Source organism: Falco cherrug, chromosome Z, assembly GCF_023634085.1.
Source record: "Falco cherrug isolate bFalChe1 chromosome Z, bFalChe1.pri, whole genome shotgun sequence".
NCBI lineage: Eukaryota > Metazoa > Chordata > Aves > Falconiformes > Falconidae > Falco > Falco cherrug.
The window spans coordinates 34,116,431-34,135,389 of NC_073720.1; the positions used below are offsets into that span (position 1 = coordinate 34,116,431).

At 38.7% G+C, this 18,959-nt stretch overlaps 1 protein-coding gene across 1 annotated transcript; it reads left to right on the top strand.

The window, feature by feature from the left end:
• Positions 1 to 1,279: 1,279 nt before the first annotated feature.
• TYRP1 (tyrosinase related protein 1) lies at positions 1,280 to 10,798 on the top strand. Its single transcript, XM_005441033.4, has 8 exons — positions 1,280 to 1,444; positions 1,941 to 2,414; positions 3,792 to 4,114; positions 5,404 to 5,608; positions 6,554 to 6,721; positions 8,244 to 8,423; positions 9,785 to 9,931; positions 10,495 to 10,798. The coding sequence occupies exons 2-8, from the start codon at positions 2,033 to 2,035 to the stop codon at positions 10,698 to 10,700; spliced, it is 1,611 nt and encodes a 536-aa protein (XP_005441090.1). The 5' UTR covers positions 1,280 to 1,444; positions 1,941 to 2,032; the 3' UTR covers positions 10,701 to 10,798.
• The last annotated feature ends 8,161 nt before the right edge of the window (positions 10,799 to 18,959 follow it).

Genomic DNA, 18,959 nt, shown 5'->3' on the forward strand with positions numbered 1-18,959 from the left:
TTCTAAGTTTGTTATGAATTTGCTGTCTTTGCTGATGTTCATAGCTAAAATCTGTATGCTGCTTCTTTGATCTGAGAGTTCTTTTCAGATAAAATGTCAAGAATCTTTTTACTAGCTCTGGTTTATGTTCTGATGCAATAATAGTGAATTTGGGTCGCATGTTCCAAAAGACATGTTCAAAGAGAAAAGGTTTGAGCTTGGAAAGAAGCAGGGTACAGAACGGGCTACTAAAGAAGAGAAAACAGGCTCAAATGGAGAATAAAATGAAAACCAGAAAAGGGAAGAGTTTTATTTAAGGATTATCAAACATTCCTATCCACAAATGGAGAATGAATGAAAGATATGGAGAAATGTGCTAAAAGCCTTCATGCCACACTGAAGCAAGCTATAGCATGGTTGGTTACACAAGACCCAGATGGCAATGTTCACTGCTGTGGTTCATGGCAGGCTAGTAAGAATAAATGCACAAAATAACCTATTACATTGGCCTGTCAGAATTGTGTGCACTCTCACATTTTGACTTGCATATAGAGAAGCAGGAGTAGATTATCCATTTTCTGCCCAATGTGAGTTACACTGTGGCTGAACCTTTTTCCAGAAAACTTGTTGATGTGCTTTGTTGGTGTCAGTTCAGATGCTTCTTGACAAAATATCTTCATCCCTTGAAAGCCACCCTTATTGATAGATAAGAAAGAGAGCAAAAGCTTGAATAAGGCCAGTATTGCTCCACGGAGGTTGTCCTTGCAAAGAATAGAGAAGCATTTTGTTAATTTCAGATATTTTTTTTCTGTTTCTTTATTTCATTACCTTTCATAGCACCTTCTCAGAATTTAGCATTTCATTTCATACTTCAATATGATAATTGTCTTACTATTTGATTATCAAAAAAATAGTTAAACTTAAAGCTGTACATTTAAGATTGGAGTGTTTTATTTTCTAAATAATGTATCTTTATCACTTACTTTGGCCTGATCTTGGAAATGCTATTTGAAGAATTATTTTTTTTAATGTCTGTTGAATGTGAATTTCCCCAGTGTTCTTTGTCTGTTTTCAAGTGAGCCTTTCTTTGCAAGTAATTAAAAGAAAAAAGGAAAAAAAAAAAAAAAAACCAACAACCAAAAACGTTCACAGTTGTTCTGTTTTGAATTCAAGTATTTGTCTCTGACCTTTGCTAAAACTTGGAAAATCACAAGGAGATAAGCATGAAAGAAATCATGTGCTGTTCAAGTACTTAAAGTCCAGGGAAATGCACTGAAGTAGAAAGGGGATTAATAGAAGAAGGAGGGTGAGGCCAAGCCATACTGTGTTGGTAGGAGAAGGATTAGTAGGCAGACTGAACAAGGAGAGAAATTAGCAGCGCTTATTTCGGGTTAGACACAGCCATAGGACGTGCAGAGATAGAACAGGATCTCAGCAGAGGAGAGGTGCCAGAAAGAAAGAACAGGTACAATGCATGAAGCGTTGTAGCTTCACTTTCTGGTAGAGCTGCCGTTAGACAATAGCAAGGGAACACAGACGGGAACTGCTGAGTAGAGAACAAGTTACACTAGTTAAGTGCAGAAAAGAAGGGCAAGAACGGGGAAGGGGAGGGAGGGTTGGGAAAAAGGGTTCAAAAAAACTCGTGCCTCAGACAGGTTTTAGCATTTTGTGGTAGTGAAATAAATCTGGCTGGCAGATGTACAATGCAAATGAACATTTGGGAAGTCAATGATCAAATATAGCTCCGGGGTGTTATTGTCTTTTGTGCAGATAATGAGAGAAGAACATTAGTGTCTGTAGTCAGAGTTTGTTTTTTCCAGTTAGAATATTGAAGTGCAGGGTTTGGAGGAATGTTCTGGGGTGGAAGGGGTAGCCTGGTGGTTTGTATCACTTTTTTTAATTACCCTTTCTCTTTCCCCCCTGCTCCCGTCATCCCCATCCCCACCCCACCCACCCTCCAGAGGGAGCTGGGTGTCCCATTGCAGGAGAGAAGAAGTCAGCGTGTGTGGACAGCCAGCTCTTGGAAGGAGCTGGCTCTGCCGGATCCACCATCATGCAGTTCCCTGTGCTACTGCTGCTTTCCGTGCCACCGCTTCTTAGCATTCTTGGGCAAGCTGGAGCTCAGTTCCCTCGCCAGTGCGCTACCGTCGAATCCCTGAGGAGTGGCATGTGTTGCCCAGACTATTTCCCGGTGTTTGGGCCAGGCACCGACCGGTGTGGCGTGTCTACAGGGAGGGGTCGGTGCGTACAGGTGACTGTCGATTCGCGGCCCCACGGCCCACAGTACATCCATGATGGGCGGGATGACCGTGAGCAATGGCCCATACGCTTTTTCAACCAAACCTGCCGCTGTAATGGTAACTTTTCTGGTTACAATTGTGGGTCGTGTCGCCCTGGCTGGAGTGGACCTACCTGTAGCCAACGAATCAATATAGGTAAGAGCATCAGAAATATAACATAAAAATTGCCTCTTTGCAGTGCTTGCTTATAAATGTACTTAGCGTATTTCTTTTCTTTAAAATACAAAATGCCTCTTATATTTATTTAGCAAATGTATGTCATCATAGAGGTTATTAAGGCAGCTATAGATAACTTGTTTAGTCTGCGTACGAAGCACCTGCCTTTGCTACCCAATAAAAGGCAGAAACAAAACCTGTAGTCATTGCAGGATTAGGACCAAGCCCATTAAGCAATAGAACATCCAGGCTGAAAAAACTGTATTCTTTGGAATTATTTAAGAGTAAACCAATGTATATAGACACGTATGTGTGTTTGTGAGTATGTCTGGGAATAATACATACCTAGATATCACATTTAATACCTTCTAGTATATCTGACTACTTCAAGTGTGACAGAAGCTCTTTTAATTCAAAATCCCATAATTAATTTCTAAACTATGTACCCGGCCTTGTAATTTTTTACTTACCTAGTTGTTTTTGATGTCTTTAGAAGTCTTAATCCATGACAATGAGCTATTCGGATGAATCAGCACAGGGATTGATGGACCTTTCTGAGAGTTCTCCAGTTTCAGTTTAGTCCAGAATATCAGTAAAGAGATGTCTAATGTTCTTTTAAACAGATATGAAATCCTTATGGGACTGGAAAAATGTTGAATATTGTAGGTAAATTTAAAGACAAGCAAGCTTGGAGACTGATCCTTGTCAAGTCAAAACCATCTGAATGAAAAAGATTTCAGTCTTTACTAGTGAAGGTTTAAAGGTGGTTTTGAAATCCAGCAAAATCCATAATCCTCCCAAATGAGTGATGGGTTCTGTTGACATGTGAAACAACAGGTCTCTAGCACAAATGTGCAGTGCCTCTTACAGAAACAGAAATCAGCACTGACATTATTTTTAACTGACAGGAAACACTCCATGAACATGAGTTTGTTCCAGCAAGGGTTAACAAAGGATGAGTTACCAATTCAAAAGTTTAACAATAAGATTCCTTAAAAACTACTTTTTGAGAGCTGTAGGAAAGATCTTAGGTTTTTATTCATCCTTTGAGCTCCAAGAAGCAAACTAGAAAGTAGGAAGTATAACTGATGAATTGGATCTGCTAAGCCAGATTGCACCCCCTGACGCTCTGGCCTGTTCTCATTAACAATGATATTCTGATAACAATGATTCTGATAATAAATGACATTTTCAATTTACACTCAATACTCTATGATTTGCCCCAATAAAAAATGGATGAATGCTTGAGGAAGAAGGGACTTACCTGGGATTAATAGGAGCAAAATAGATAAATCCTGTGATATCAGACTTGAGTGTCTATTACTTTGGTAACTTGCTGCTTCTATATCCTGACAGTCAGGAGGAATCTTTTGGATCTGAGCGCAGAAGAAAGGAGGCGTTTTGTGAATGCCTTACACGAAGCCAAGGTGACGATCCATCCTGACATTGTTATTGCCACACGAAGACGTGAGGAAATATTTGGACCAGATGGCAACACACCACAATTTGAAAATATCTCCATTTATAACTACTTTGTGTGGTCTCACTATTATTCTGTCAGGAAGACTTTCCTTGGTCCGGGGCAGCAGAGTTTTGGAGGAGTTGATTTCTCTCATGAGGGACCAGCTTTTGTCACATGGCATAGGTACCATCTACTGCAGCTTGAAAGAGACATGCAGGTAAAGTTCACATTAATGCTGAGCCTTGTGTTCATGCTGTGTTTTGTACAGTTAAAGAGATTATCCCCATATTCCAACAAGCAAAATTATAGCAGCTCTTTCTACACATAGAAATAATTCTGCTTGAATTTCAGTAACTCATTATGTATACTGCAATCCATAAAGTACATTTTGACTTTAGAAATTTAGACTGTCATTGTTAAAGAGGTGCATTCCTTCGGAGCAATGGAAAACATAAAAGCTACATAAAAATCTCCTGTAAAAATAGATATAAATTCTTGATATATCCATAGAAGGCATTTTATTAGACCAACAAAAGTTATTGTCAGCGTTATTTTTAATATCAAGGCCACGATTCTTGATTAAGTTAGACTAATCAAAGCAGCAGAAATTCTAAAGTATTACAGAGATTGCTTGGGGATTCAGAATCACATTTTATTTGCATAATTAGTGTAACTGGTTAAAGAAATTGGTTTTTCGTTATACTCCGTTCCACAAATCAGTGATTCTTTTGTTTCCCTTTCCTTGTGTGGACCTATCCATAAAAGAAATACATTCTTTTATGGACCATCATCCTTCTTAAAGAAGAGAGAATTAAGTTTTCAAGGTCAGGATTAAACTGTCTTTGAAATCATTTCAAGTGTTTCTACTAGCGTCAGTGGCTCTGTATCAGGCTAAGGCACAATCTCCCTTCAAAAACACATTTGACATCAGTGGCATTTCATTATGTGGAAGCCCTGAGGAGTTCTAGCTTTTGGTGATTTAGTACATATTCCTATTTATGTCAGTAAATGTAATCATTAGTTAAGCTAATTTGGCTGGCCAACACATCCTGTTATATAAATATTGAAAGTCAGGACACACTCCAGAACTTTTCCATCTGCTCAGTCATTCCACAGTTGGCTTAGTTACTTTGTGTGCTATAAACACTGCTGCTGTTGACAGGCCATTAAAAATATTTGGAAAAATGGGATATCAGTATTAAGTAATGTGTATTAGTATTCATGATATAGTTTCATGGAAGAAACACTGTCTTATTTAATGAGGGAGATCTATGACTCAATTCAATAGTCCAATTATCTGTTTTGTTGAAAAAAGGCATCAGTGTTAAAAACTACCAAAAGCTTTTACATTGATTTCATGGATTTTCCATAGATTTCCTATCCTCCATAAGTCAGGACTCTAACTCTTACTAAGATGTGTTTAACCGTATTTTAAAATCCTTCTAGCAGTACATATTATAGCTTTCTGGGTCACACATGTAGTAACACCATATTTATGTGGTTTAGAACATGCTGCAGGACCCCACATTTGGGCTGCCTTACTGGAACTTTGCAACAGGACAAAACACCTGTGATATCTGCTCAGATGACTTGATGGGAGCTAGAAGCAATTTTGATGTTTCTCTTATCAGCCAGAACTCAATCTTCTCTCAGTGGCGAGTGTTGTGTGAAAATATAGAAGACTATGAAACATTGGGAACTATCTGTAACAGTAAGTATGACTGCTGACAGATATCTGGAAAGAAAATCCTTTTAATAATAAATACATAAAATACTTTACATTGGAACGGCTTTTCCAAGCCCAAAAGTCTTAAAGTGATATTTGAATACTCTTGTTCTGAGTTTCATCAGTGTTCTGAGATAGTACATGCTCATCATCTGTCTTGCACTGAGGCACCAAGCAGCTCAAAATTTGATCAGGAGCCTGTAGTACAGGAAAAGCTAAATGTTTTGACTTCTTTCTTATGCAGTATCTATTCATCTCCTATACCATAAATAATTAAATCTAGCAGTTGCATTTCTTAACTGAAGCTAAAGTTTTCTTCTGACTACTCCACTTACCACCTTTACAGCATTCTGCTCCTAAAACATCTAACAAATCCCCATGTTAACTATGTGGAACATGTTTTGAATGTGAAGAATATTGAATCCAAGCACATCTACCTCAGCTACAAGAGCTAAAAAATACCAGCGAGATTCTTGTATGGTCATCACCTTCAAGCCACAACTCAGCATCTTCAAGGAAATAGGGGAGGAAACAGGGAAAACCCACAATACTGGGGTTTATTCACCAACATAATCAACTATAGTCTTTTCCCCAGCTACTCTATCAGGATATCCTCAAAACCTTTGTCCTAGTTATCACCAAGAAATCACATTTAAAAGCTATAGAAAATTTTCCCAGAGCATTTACAGAATCACAAATTTCAGTAACAGTTTTCTAGATGTTTTTTTAAATCCTGGTGCAAAGGATCTGACACACAGGACCCCATGAAGATTCATGTCTTTGTCTGACATAAGGAACTGACCCCTTCGCTCAGTTTAAGTGTCATTTGTGAGGGTTTGAGGTTTTCCCCCATGGCTGCCATTAGAAAGATGCAGACTCTTGCCTACTGTTTTGCAGCATTATTGTTTTCTCTCTTCTCTCCACTCCTAGGCACTGAGGGTGGTCCCATCCGAAGAAATCCTGCTGGAAACGTTGCACGGCCTATGGTACAGCGTCTCCCAGAGCCTGAGGATGTTGCTCAGTGTTTGGAAGTTGGTGTATTCGACACTCCTCCTTTCTATTCCAATTCAACAGACAGTTTCCGTAACACAGTAGAAGGTAACTATGGCAAATAAAAGGAACTCAGACAACTCCAAATAAGTCAAGGGAGCCAGCTTGCCACTTTTCGTATTGGAAGTATGACTTTGGAGACAGTCTATTGGACACTAAGAACACATTGTTCTTAGCATAAAGTATTAGTTTAGTATTAAGTGGAAATAAATTACTTTATAGCTTATGTCAATTCTTTCAATGTTTAAAAGCCTCGAAAGTCTGTCACTAAGTAAAAACTAGCTGAGATCAGTTCCTTGCAAGTAATAGGTTGCCATTGCTGAAAAGAGACAGCCTTTGCCTGCTTATTGATTCATCTGCATCCTTAAATGAGGCAAACAAGTGATGATCACTGTTACTTTTGTATATGAATTAAAACCAACAAAAGCAAGTAATACAAATTGTTGCAAGCCTTGGTAGTGTTTAATGAAATGGTACTGAAGTAGTAACTGATGTCTGGATACAGGATGTACTGCTACATGTTAGTTCTTCTCTCTGAGCCGTATGACTTGTTCTTTAACCTCTACACATATAAAATAAAATTTTCTGTCACTGGTATCTGAACACACATACACTAGCACAGAAATCAGCCTAAAGATTTGATTCATGCTGTTCAGCCATTATCCTGACAACTGCTTCTGTGCTTTATAATCCAGAGTTTTTAACAGGAAGGACTAGGATTCATGAGAAAAGATTACCAAGTCACAGTTCATATCCTTGCCAGACCTCCCATAGATCCTCTGGCTCTTTTGAAGAGGGGTAACACCTATGATGGGAAGGATCTGCTCCATTTTCTTTCTCTTGGAGAACAAAACAGGAATCTACACCAACCTTTTAAGTATATATGAAGGTTTTAGATACTTACCACATTTGACAAATGGGCTATCAATATCTAGGTACATAAACAAGGCTTTAGCCAATGAACTGCACAGACCCTTCTCTGCAAAGTTTGGCCAAAGCTTGAAAACAAGAGAGGTTTTCATGATGCTTCAGATCCTGACATTGACATGAGAGTTATGAGGTGTTCCGCACTAACAGAGTTGCATAGGGTATCTTCACTGAAAAAACAGCACATGAAACTTCCTGAGGTGCGTTCGCAGTAAGCTTGGAAATGATGTATTGAAACATAAAAGTTGGCTCATTAAGATAGATGGCAACATATACACACTTAAGTCAGCCGTAGGAAACACATGCAATCATTTCAGTTATGCTGAAACATGTAGGTCGCAAATATATACCTTTATTTCCATCCTATGATGTGTTTATTTTGGCCATTTTTTGCATTAGATCTCAGCCACCCCATATTCTACATTCTCAGCATTCTTTTGTAAAGACAATTTTAATCTCAAAATTATGCATGCTAACGACATTTCTCAAATGACAGTAGATAAAGAATTAGCTACTTCGTTATGTTAAGCAAGGCAACGTAACGTGACAGCCTTTCAGAGAAAAAAGTATCCAGCTGGGACTGCGGTTTCCAAACAAAATCTTCACTGGGATATTTTGTGTTCTTCTTTGTTTGCATATTCAGGGTACAGTGATCCTTCAGGGAAATACGACCCAGCAGTTCGAAGTCTTCACAACTTGGCTCATCTATTTTTGAATGGGACTGGAGGGCAAACTCATTTATCACCAAATGATCCCATTTTTGTCCTCCTGCACACATTTACTGATGCTGTTTTTGATGAGTGGCTGAGAAGGTATTCTGCAGGTAATGTGTTCATGGACAGAGGCAGGATGGGTGGCTGTCAGTCTTTGTAGTCACAGGAACTCAGCTGCTTGTTGTGGGACAGCAAGATGCCCCTAAGCTTAGAAAAAAGGACTAGTATTTTAACAGTATCGTTAACAAAGGTAGTATAATAACAGGCAAGCTCCCTTCATCACCTCATTGACATCCATTTTCACATCGCTGTCTGTGAAGGGACTTGGCCAGAGATACCAGACACAATTCAAGAAAAGGAAATGTGGAAATACATTGTCTCCATAAAGCAAAAACAGTGTAACCACAGAAGGTCTAAATATTTCACGGAAGTTCTGTTGCTGTGCAGAGTAAATACCTATGTTTCTTCTTGTCAAAGATCAGATGCCATGCACACCTTCGTGATTCATTTTGACCACCTTTTTTACTACCAGCATTCCATAACCATTTCCATATCCTTTCAAAGGATGGTCAGTGTTGCTGCCCTTGCTTCTTTAACTCCAAAAAGAAGAAAGAAAGAGAATACGGGAGTAATTGAAGGAGAGGGAGGAAGAAAGTACAGAAGGAAAGAACTTTACAGAAGGAAAGAAGGAAGAATAAAGAAATAAAGAAAGAGGATATTGGCATCAGTGAACTGGGGGTAGAAATCTGTGTAATCCTAGTGTCTGTGCATTGGTCTGCACAAAACAGTGACTGTATTCCTCTTAGGACAATCCAGCCCCTCTTCTTCTACAGAAGATAGCTGCTGATGTGCAACTGAGACTTCTTTGTGCAGCTTCCACAACCTACCTCATGTATTTTTCCCATATCAACTATCATGTCAACTAGATAAATTGTATCCCCTTGTGGTACTTACATGTCCTATCACAAGCTTTTGCATCAGCTTACCAAGATGAATTTTTTCTTCCTTTTTTTTTTTTTCCTTCAGCTGACTTCCTCCTGATTTACCATAACATTGAAAAAAACTTCACCAGAGTTCATATCAGCTGCCCTCTTGAACTGCATGAGAGTGCTCTTCATCACTGTTTCAATCAGACAAAGCCAGACTATAGCAAAAAGGTTTTCCAAGTCCTCCATATATATATTTGTTCTTTTCCTTGTGAGAAGAAATGAGAAGCACGAGACAGACAGAAAGTTTTACAATTTACTGGTGGTCTCTGTTAAAAAAAGTGCGTTAGTGGTCTTGATTTTGGACAGAGCAGAGTCCTTCATTCTCTACCTGTCAACTGCAAAACCAATCCTTCTGGATAAATTTAGGTTAGGAAAAAAAAATAGGTACTCAAAACCCAGAGTAGTTCTTGGAAAACAAAAATGAAGTAGTGCAAATTGTTTTGATTTTTATTTAAGAACTGTGATCTGACTTTTAACTTTAGATATCTCAACATATCCACTGGAGAATGCCCCTATTGGACATAACAGACAGTACAATATGGTGCCTTTCTGGCCCCCCGTTACCAATAATGAAATGTTTGTTACTGCACCGGAAAATCTGGGATACAGCTACGAAGTCGAGTGGCCAGGTAAACTGTCTAACCTAGATACTCCCTCTTTTTTTTCCATCATGCCTTTCTTCCTTTAAGTTTATGCATCGTACAAAAAAGTTGGTTCAAATTTCACAAACAATACTTGATGCCTTTGTAAAGGTCTGTTTCTCTTTTCTTTTCTTTCTTGGCTTTCCAAATCAGTTGTGTTTGGGATTTAGCACAGCTAAACAGCTACTGATTATAGATTGTTCCTACATGAAGCTCTCACTATTCACTTCAATTTTGGGAGAAGTACTCATTTGGATCTAAACCTTGCAGAAGGTCCTTGTTCCTGTACCATACGCCTTCATTAAATCACTACAGAGACTGCAAATCCCTCACAAACCAGGTAGCAGAAGGAAGGGCCAGGACTGTCTTCAGAGTGTTACAAGAGAGACTGAAATTTTCTCACATTTTGGAACACATATTATCGATCAAAATTGAAATATTTCTACTTCATGACATATTCAATAATGACAGATACTGAGCTTTGTTCTGTTCCTCTGATGATGATCCATGTACTTGACATGTAATTTTGCCTGTTGCTTTCCTTCCTGTAGGTCGAGCTCTTCGTGTCACAGAGATTATAACTATTGCAATAGTGACTGCACTGGTTCTTGTTGCAATTATCTTCGCTGCTGCTACATGTATTGTACGTGTCAAGAAAAATAAGGATGAGTTGCATCAGCCTCTTCTTACTGACCAGTATCAGCACTACTCAGATGACTATGATGGCATACCGACACCAAGCCAGTCTGTTGTTTGAAGAGATGGCACTTTCTTGCATCTGACTGAAGCCGTTTATTTTGATGTATTTTATAAATGGTGGTCATTCACCTGCTTTAAAATAAAGAGCATAAACTGTCAGCTGTCTTGATATGTTTGCTTCTAGCTCCTCCTGTTTCATCACACTTATGCATTAATATTTTTAATTATTAATTATTAATTAAATTAAATTAAAATTTAAAATAATTAAATTAACAATTAATAATTATGCATTTATAAGTTACTTTTGCAATGCTAATTCTGTGTTGATTTTAACAGAACTCTGCTAACTCTTCAGGGCTCCCCTGCAAGCCTTCTTCATAAAATCTGGTAAAATTTAGTTAACTTGTCAACAGCCAGCTTCTGATTTCACCTAGCCTTTATACCCAGAGTTCTTTTATGAGGTACTTTTATGAAAAGGTCAAGTTTAGAATGGAACAGAAGCAGAATCCAAAACACAAGTAGACACCTTGGCTAGGTGAGTGGAAATGTGTTTCAACACAGTCAGCACACCAGACAGGGAGCTACAACGGAATTCTGAGGGGAACAGTGTGTTTCATATCCAAATTTATTCACAGAACATAGTTTTTATCTTACTGCTGCTTTTAAGTGGATCTGTGAAAAGAGATCCACCACTATGCAGCCACTACGGTATTTGGACACTTCTAGCTGTACATTCAAACACAGCTGCCTGAAGGAGACATCCATGTGACAGGCCAGCTGGCAGCAGTTTTAATTTTGGTTTTATTTTCATTTTTTACTCTCTCACTCCCTTTCTCTCACTATCCCCATGGTAGGGCATTCTCCCAAGCAATAAGAAACCTTGCTTCAATTCTCTCCTGTGGGAATTTAAGCCTACATCTCTTGTACTTTGAGAGAAGACCCGAGGCATCAGGGTGTAGAATAGACTTGGAGGAACAACCGTATGCAACTGCTGTTGTGTTTGTTTATTCAATGTGAACCTGTTGAAGAGCAACAAAATGACATCTGCCTTTACAGACTGAGGTAGGGCTTGAGGAATCTGGCTTCAAGCCTCACCCCCTCTGTCACATCATAACTGGGTACCAGTAAGTCAAATCAAATCTAACTCAGCTGTCATTAGCTGACACACAGAGATGTTCCTGGGTTCAGACTACTGGATCTGACACCACGTATTCAACCCTCTAATTGACAGACTATATAGTCAAGCTGTTTCTTGTCTCTCTTTCTGCCTGACACCATCTTCAACAGATGGACTGAGCTCCTTCAGTCTGTGGTAGCTCTCCTTGAAATTATTAGGCAAAAACAAGGACCATGTTTTCTACATGCTGCATTAACCTCAGTGGTTTCAGTGAGTACCAGGTGTGCTCAAAGCACGCTTACTCCCTTACAAGGAAATTTGTAATTTATACATTGAGAATGATGTAAATAGAAAGACAAGTACTCTTGGCTAAGTGAGGGGGAGATGGGTTATCATCCTAACCATCTTATCAAGCATGGTACATGGACAACACCAAAAATTTATACACATAACTGATACTTAGGAAGAAAACTTTCACCTGTGGCACACAAGGCACCAAGTAAATTAGGCAAATGTCTTTTGTGTTCTGCTTTTGGTTTTACTTACAGTCTAGCCAAACCATATTTCAGGTACACAAGCACCAGCTAGAATTTCAACTTAAATGCCTGTTTCTGCCATTCTTGCTTGTACTAAGTAGCAACTTAACAAGTCATCCACTTCAGTGATTTCAATGGATTAAAGCAGGGTGATCCAATGTACTTTGGATTGAGGTCAAGAGACCTGGGTTTTATTCTTAGCTCTGTTACTGACCTGCTGAATGTTCTTAGCTAGCATATTTTTACCTCTGTGACTCATTTGACTCATTTATAAAATTAAGATAATAGAGCTTCCTTTTTAAAGTGTTTTTACTTCAGTGGATAAAAAGAAGTACACAGAACCTTGATAGGAGAAGGAAAATGGCATAGCAAAATCAGATCTTGTGAAGAGGACCTTAGCCATTAAAGCCATTCAATCTTCAAAGCAAAAGCATACGCTCAGGTTTTGAGCAGGCCATCAAGTCCTGTGGGTCAGAGAATGAGGAGACCTACCTGCTAGTTACAGCTGCCACACATAAATGAACGAAGCAAGGTAGAATTTTATAACAGACTTAAAAATAAAAGGAACAGTAAGCACAGGAATTAGAGGGAGAAGGAATGTGGAGAACTGTGTGTGACCCATTCTTGGTAAGAGTCTCACAAATCTTCCTTTCTTTGGTCACTATTTGCAGTTCTATGAAATATGTTGGGGTGTGGAGAAAAAGTTCCTGCCATTCATTGAAGCTGCTTGATGTTTGTCCCTGAGCTAATCTGATGGGGAAACACTGGTTTAGGTTTGAAATGTGAAATGGCCAGCATATAAGAAAATCAAGAAAAATAAATAAACACCAGAAAATTGTGACTATAGACTTTTTACTTCTTACATGGAGGCAAGAACAGGTAGCAGAAGTCCCGAGGTGCAAAGAAGTGAAAAGCTGGAAAAAATACTTAATGAGACATCCTAGGTACAGCAGTTATGAAGTGTGTGATGTCACTTCTCCCCATGGGTTTTTCTTCCTGTTCTTCTTACAAAGGTTTATTCATATAAGGGTTGTATAAGGCAGCTGTAAAGGATATCTGGAAATCATAAGAAACTAGACATAAGTTCATGTTGAACTGATGACCACGTCAAAAGGAACAGTGACACAGGTAGCAAAGGGTTGGCATCACTAAGAAAAAGCTGAAAGGAACCTCAGATTTGGATATGAGCAGAGATCTCTACAGTGTTGTCAGACAGAAACTCTCACACAAATTAGAACTGTGTAATTTACGAAAAATTTGGATTGCTGAATAAATATCGATAATGATACTAACGGAACCAAAAATCCATGGATGTAATTGGTCATAGACCTTTTTTCCACAAATAGTTATTGGCCTAATAAAATAAAATGTCATATTGTTATTGTTTTGACTTATACTGCAGTGACTGTATCACCAAAAAAAAGAAAAAATAGTAAAGAAAAGAAAGAAAAAGAAAAAAAAAAAAGGAAGAAAAAAAGAAAAGATAAAGGGTTTTAGGCTTCTTATGTGTCCCCTACAGCTGGGGATGTTATTGATTTTTTATGTTTATTTGCCTTCTTAGTTCTCTAAAAGTATCTAATAGACAGTGACTAGTGAATTCAAAAATGAAACAGTAAATCAGATTCTCTCCAGACAATACTAAATTAATAGATGTTGAGAATATGCAAGAGAGAAAAGGAACTAAGATCAGGAAATTTAAAAAATAAAAACGCCAAAGCTGCATTTGACCTTGGAAAGGAAATATTCAAAAGATTCTTTGACCATATAAATGAAAATGCAATAAACATAAAGTCAAGATCAGCAGGAACCAGATACATTTTTCTATGTCAGTGATAGTCGACCCCTGTTTTCAGTAAGATGAACTATGCTGATCTTCTACAGAAAGAGTTAAAGGCTTGTGCAATTAAAGACAGATATTGCCTTACAAGACAGAAACTAAACAATATATCTGCATTCAAGACAGCAAGTAATTTCCATCCACGAACCTAAAATTACATACAAAACTGTAACTCCATCTGTAAGGTGTTTGAATGATTTTATTAGGTCAGTCAAAGTACTGTGCAATTGAGAGCAGCAATATTTTATGGGAAGGAGAAAGTAAAGATGTTCTGTGCAACAACTACAAGCTTATTAATTTAGACTCAATAGCATGACAGTCTCCAAAACAAATCATGAAAAAACAACTGGAATCAAATATGGCAGAGGTTTATCAAAGTTAGACCATGCTCACCAGCTTAATAGCTTTCTTTGATAACTCAAAGATTTTATATAGGAATTATATTGACATTGAAACCTTTCATAAAGTTCCATATGCTTAAGCACTTAAGTTGGGAATTGGAATAGGATCTGCAGACTGAGAAGGTTAACTAGAGGACGGATGACGATACAGTATTGAAAGAAGTGCAAGGGCTATAGGCTAGTCCCTGTAGGCTAGTCCCTGTAGCCCTTTACTAGCAGAATTACAAAGACAGAATCACCTTTATTTAGTTCTTTCAAGAGAGATGTTGATGCACAAAACCACTGTGTGGACAGTCATCACCCCTAGGACCATACTGACAGAGAACATACAAAGGGATAAGAATAACCTGCAGAATAGTTTGTGAACCTGCAGAATAGTTTGAAGAAAGGAAGTGAAACAGCACAGTAATAGTATCTCCGCTCTTCCACTGCATTCCAGTAACATGAATTTCTATTCCCACATGCAAAATTTTCCAGTAAGGAATAAAAAAACATTGCAAACCTTATGCCACCGATGTCATATTAGTGTGAAAAAAAGCAAAGGCAGTTGGTCATATGATGTAGCATAGTTTGTTCAAGAAATGTAGCATATACCCTGGAAGTTTAAAAGATTCTCTAAATTGGCTTTTTACAACAAAGGCAGCACCTGGGGAAAAATTTCCCTTACAAACTGGTATTACTACAAGAAAGTAAAGATTTTCAAAGGCAGATTTAAGAATTTAGTGGAAACCAGTGGGTGATTAAGCTGTCCAGTTAACTTCCTCTTACTGGTGGTTAGTAAAATCATAACTTACATTAACATCTGCTTTGGACACACAGCTGAACTATTTTTTCAACTTAGAGAAACATTTTTAACCCCAGAATTTTCAGCTCTCCTGTGTATGGAAAGGCTAAGCAACACTTGTTAACAATGGCTTTATGTTGACATAGAAATAGAATGACACCCAAATCAAGATATATTGCTTGCTGAAATGTGTTCAGTTTGTCATCTTAATATTTTTATTGTCCAAAAAATGCCTCCCAGCTAAACATTTGACTACCAAAAGAATAACTTTGCAAGCAAACCTGATGAAAAATGAGACATATATTTTCAAAATCTTAATTTGAAGCAAAATATATAGATCTCCTCTCTCAAAACTGAATTTTAAATTTAAATCTCATTTAGCCTCCAATTTTGAATGGAAATGCTGGCTTGAGCAGATGCGTTGTTCAGGTGCTGTTTTATGGGAAAGGAAAATGGCACAATTCTAACTAAAATAAACCTTGGACTGATTTCTGTGTAGATTTTTAAACAGAGAGCATAGTGTGCTTTTTTTTTTTTTTTTTGTCATCATGCCAGTCCCACACTTAATGCTCAGAGGATTCCAAGCCACTGCCAATTCCAATCATGTGCATCTCTTTTCCCCCTTCACCCCTCAGACACTCAGGGCAAAGGAGGGGATCTAAACAGTAATTTTACAGTAGGTGAGGTTTGAATGTACATAGAAAATGACTTTAAGACCTCTGGCAATCAGCCAAGGATGGATTTGGATTTTATAACTAATAAGAATGCTTCAAGGAATAGGACCAGTATTTTGCTGAAGTCAGTGCCCTTGTTCAGTACAACAGCGACCCATGATCATTTGCTTGAAGCAAAGGAATCTGCAAAGGAAGACAGAAGTAATGTGCCAAATTAAACATCCTTAATTTGAGGCTGAACTGGTGACAGGATGACTGCCTAAAGGATTTTAAGCTGTCCACAAAACCTGTCTGTTTACTACAGGTGTTCAGTTTTATTTTGCTTCAGTGCAGGAAGGTTGAGAGAAAACTACCGATATAGATAAAAGGCCGTGTGCTGAGGAAAATTTTTCTAAAGGAAAAATCTCAAAGGAGAAGAGATGAGGGGGAGAAAATATTTGTTTAGAAGCGGAAAGTTGTGTTGTGTTGTAGCTGAAATGGTCTCAGGCTAGTAAGCTTGAAGTTTGCAGGAAAAACAGTATTTCTCTCTAGACTACCAGATAATACACGACAAAAAAACTAGCTCCAAACAATATCATTCCACCTAAAGCCTCCAAGTGGAATTTTGTCTCTTTTCAACACCTTCTACAAAACATATATAGGAATGATTCTCAGTATGAGCAGCATAGTTATAGACAAAGAAAGAAATAAATTTAAATAGTATCAAGTGATTGAATTACTATTTCATGCATGAATCAAAAGTGAAGATAGTTTCAACTGACTTTGGATGACAGTGATCATCTGTACCCCTTATTTATTGATTTATATTGGGGGGAAATGTCACCTTGCTAATACCTACCAAGCAATTGCATTCAATATGAGCATAACGCAAAAGTCTTATCTTTAAAATAAGGTGAATCTTGTGGTTTGAATCTCCTTAGGAACAGTGTTCTTCCTGGTACCATGGCTTTAATACTGCTCATAGTGCAAATCTTCCCTTTTGCCCACAGCCAAGCAGGGTTTGCAGGAGGCGCCTCCGCTGCCAGCAGCGCTTGCTCCTTGCCACAGAGAGGCCTGGACCAAACAGTTCTGGCTGCTTTCTCAGAAGAAATAGAACTAGAAAACTTCTCTACTTAACTAAAGAAGTTCCTTCAAGTTCTATACACAATTTTCTAAAAAGTTATTTTAATTTGTCTCCCTCATCTTGCCATTCCAACAGGAGTCCAGCCCCTTTTAATCTGGGACACTATTTAAATTGTTGAAGGCTCAGTTTTAAAAATGTTTTTAAAAATCTTTAAAAACAAATCCTTAATAGAAACAGTCCGTGCCTAACTGTCTAGTATCTGCCATTATTGGTTCACAACAGTAAGTAAATGCTGTCCATTGGGGAAGGTTTGGTTTGGGTTTTAAGAGGCACAGAAGTGATTGTCATATTGTGGGGTTTTTTTGTCCCTGTATCTACAAGCAAGAAGAAAATGAGGGCCTACTGGACACTGATACTATTTGATATTAGAAATTTCTGATCTGAATTTGTCCTTTTGGCACTGCTCATGTTTTTCTTCTGGCACTCTTGGAAGACAAATCAGCAACTGCAGCAGCATGGCTTGCAAAAATAGCATTGCTTCTTCAAGTGAATAAGGATTCAGAAAAGTGATGCTGATAAAAATCAAGCTGGCATAAAAGTGTCCAGATAAGATTTTTTCAGCTGGACACCATCCCTCGACAGCAGCACCTGGCCTGGATTTTTACCTCTGTTTGGTTTAGGTGGAAGTGCTGGCAGCAGCCTGGAGCAGTCCTGTTCCTGCAGGCTCCCTACAAGCCACCATGCAGCTTCTACCACTGCACCTGTCCCCGGTGGCATTCTCTGTGGCAAGGGTGAACAAAAGAGATCGTGGTCTCACCACGTAAGAGACTTATTCACCCATTCTTGAAGAACTGTATGGTATTATTAATTAACAATAATTTGGAAACAGGCTAAATAAAATTAGGCCATGACCTAAAGAAAAGAGGCTGAAACAGTATTTCACTGATGGCATTTCCTTTTCTGAATTACTTTGCCACATGTTCTGTCATCAGTCTGGGGCTTGTTATAACTACCTTTTCTGGGCTCTTTAAAATATCTTTTCTAGGAGTGGAGACGGGGTCAGAGAGGGAAGTACTCCACATTTCAGCGTCTTCACAGACAGCAAGTGTGGTTTCCACACAAAATTACCTCAAAACTATTTCTTATCTAAGGGCAAATAGCCATAAATGTTAATTACGGCTCTTACCCTTCAGATGTTAGTAGACTGGCAGGAAAAATAAAGTCTGCCTCTTAGCTATGGAAGATGAGATAAGGTAAAACGAGGGACCATGAAGGATAATGACATGGAAAGCAAAGTTCAAATGCTCTTCTTGGTAATCAACCAGCAATGGAAACCTGACACAAATGCTGTGAAGCCTGACACATCAGGGTTACATCCTCTGTCATCTTCAGGGTTCTGTTTTACATCCTGCAAAGGAGGAGCCTCAGCTCTGGTGTTGGCTTGAGTCATGAAAGGCTGTAGGAGCTCCCCAGGGCTGACTGGCTGGTGTCCAGAGGTTCACAGAGTAACAGAATGGTTGGGGTTGGAGGGGACCTCTGGAGATCATCTATTTCAACCCCTCTGCCAAAGCAGGTTCTCCTAGAGCACATTGCACAGTCACGCGCAGGTGGGTTTTGAGTATCTCCAGAGAAGGAGACTCCACAGCCTCTCTAGGCAGCCTGTTCCAGTGGCCACCCTCCTTTACTGTGAAAAGAGCCCTCCTGTTCTGCCTCCTCTCTCAGCCCTTCTTCAGATGCAGCCCGGCAGCACCAAGGCTAATGGGTTAGACCAAGGAAAAGGGAGAGTTTGCTTTTCAAATTTGCCACCGGCTTGCAGGCCAAGACTTCACAGGCCCTGACACTTGTGAAGAGGCAGTGGTAATGCCAGTATTGGAAAGCTGGACAGGTTAGGAGAGCACCATAAGC

Bases quoted from the DNA above. Each gene is read 5' to 3' on its own strand.
- TYRP1 (XM_005441033.4), top strand. From the start codon at position 2,033: ATGCAGTTCCCTGTGCTACTGCTGCTTTCCGTGCCACCGCTTCTTAGC. The intron at 4,115-5,403 runs GTAAAGTTCACA...TATGTGGTTTAG, and splicing joins AGCTTGAAAGAGACATGCAG to AACATGCTGCAGGACCCCAC. The intron at 6,722-8,243 runs GTAACTATGGCA...TTGCATATTCAG, and splicing joins TTTCCGTAACACAGTAGAAG to GGTACAGTGATCCTTCAGGG.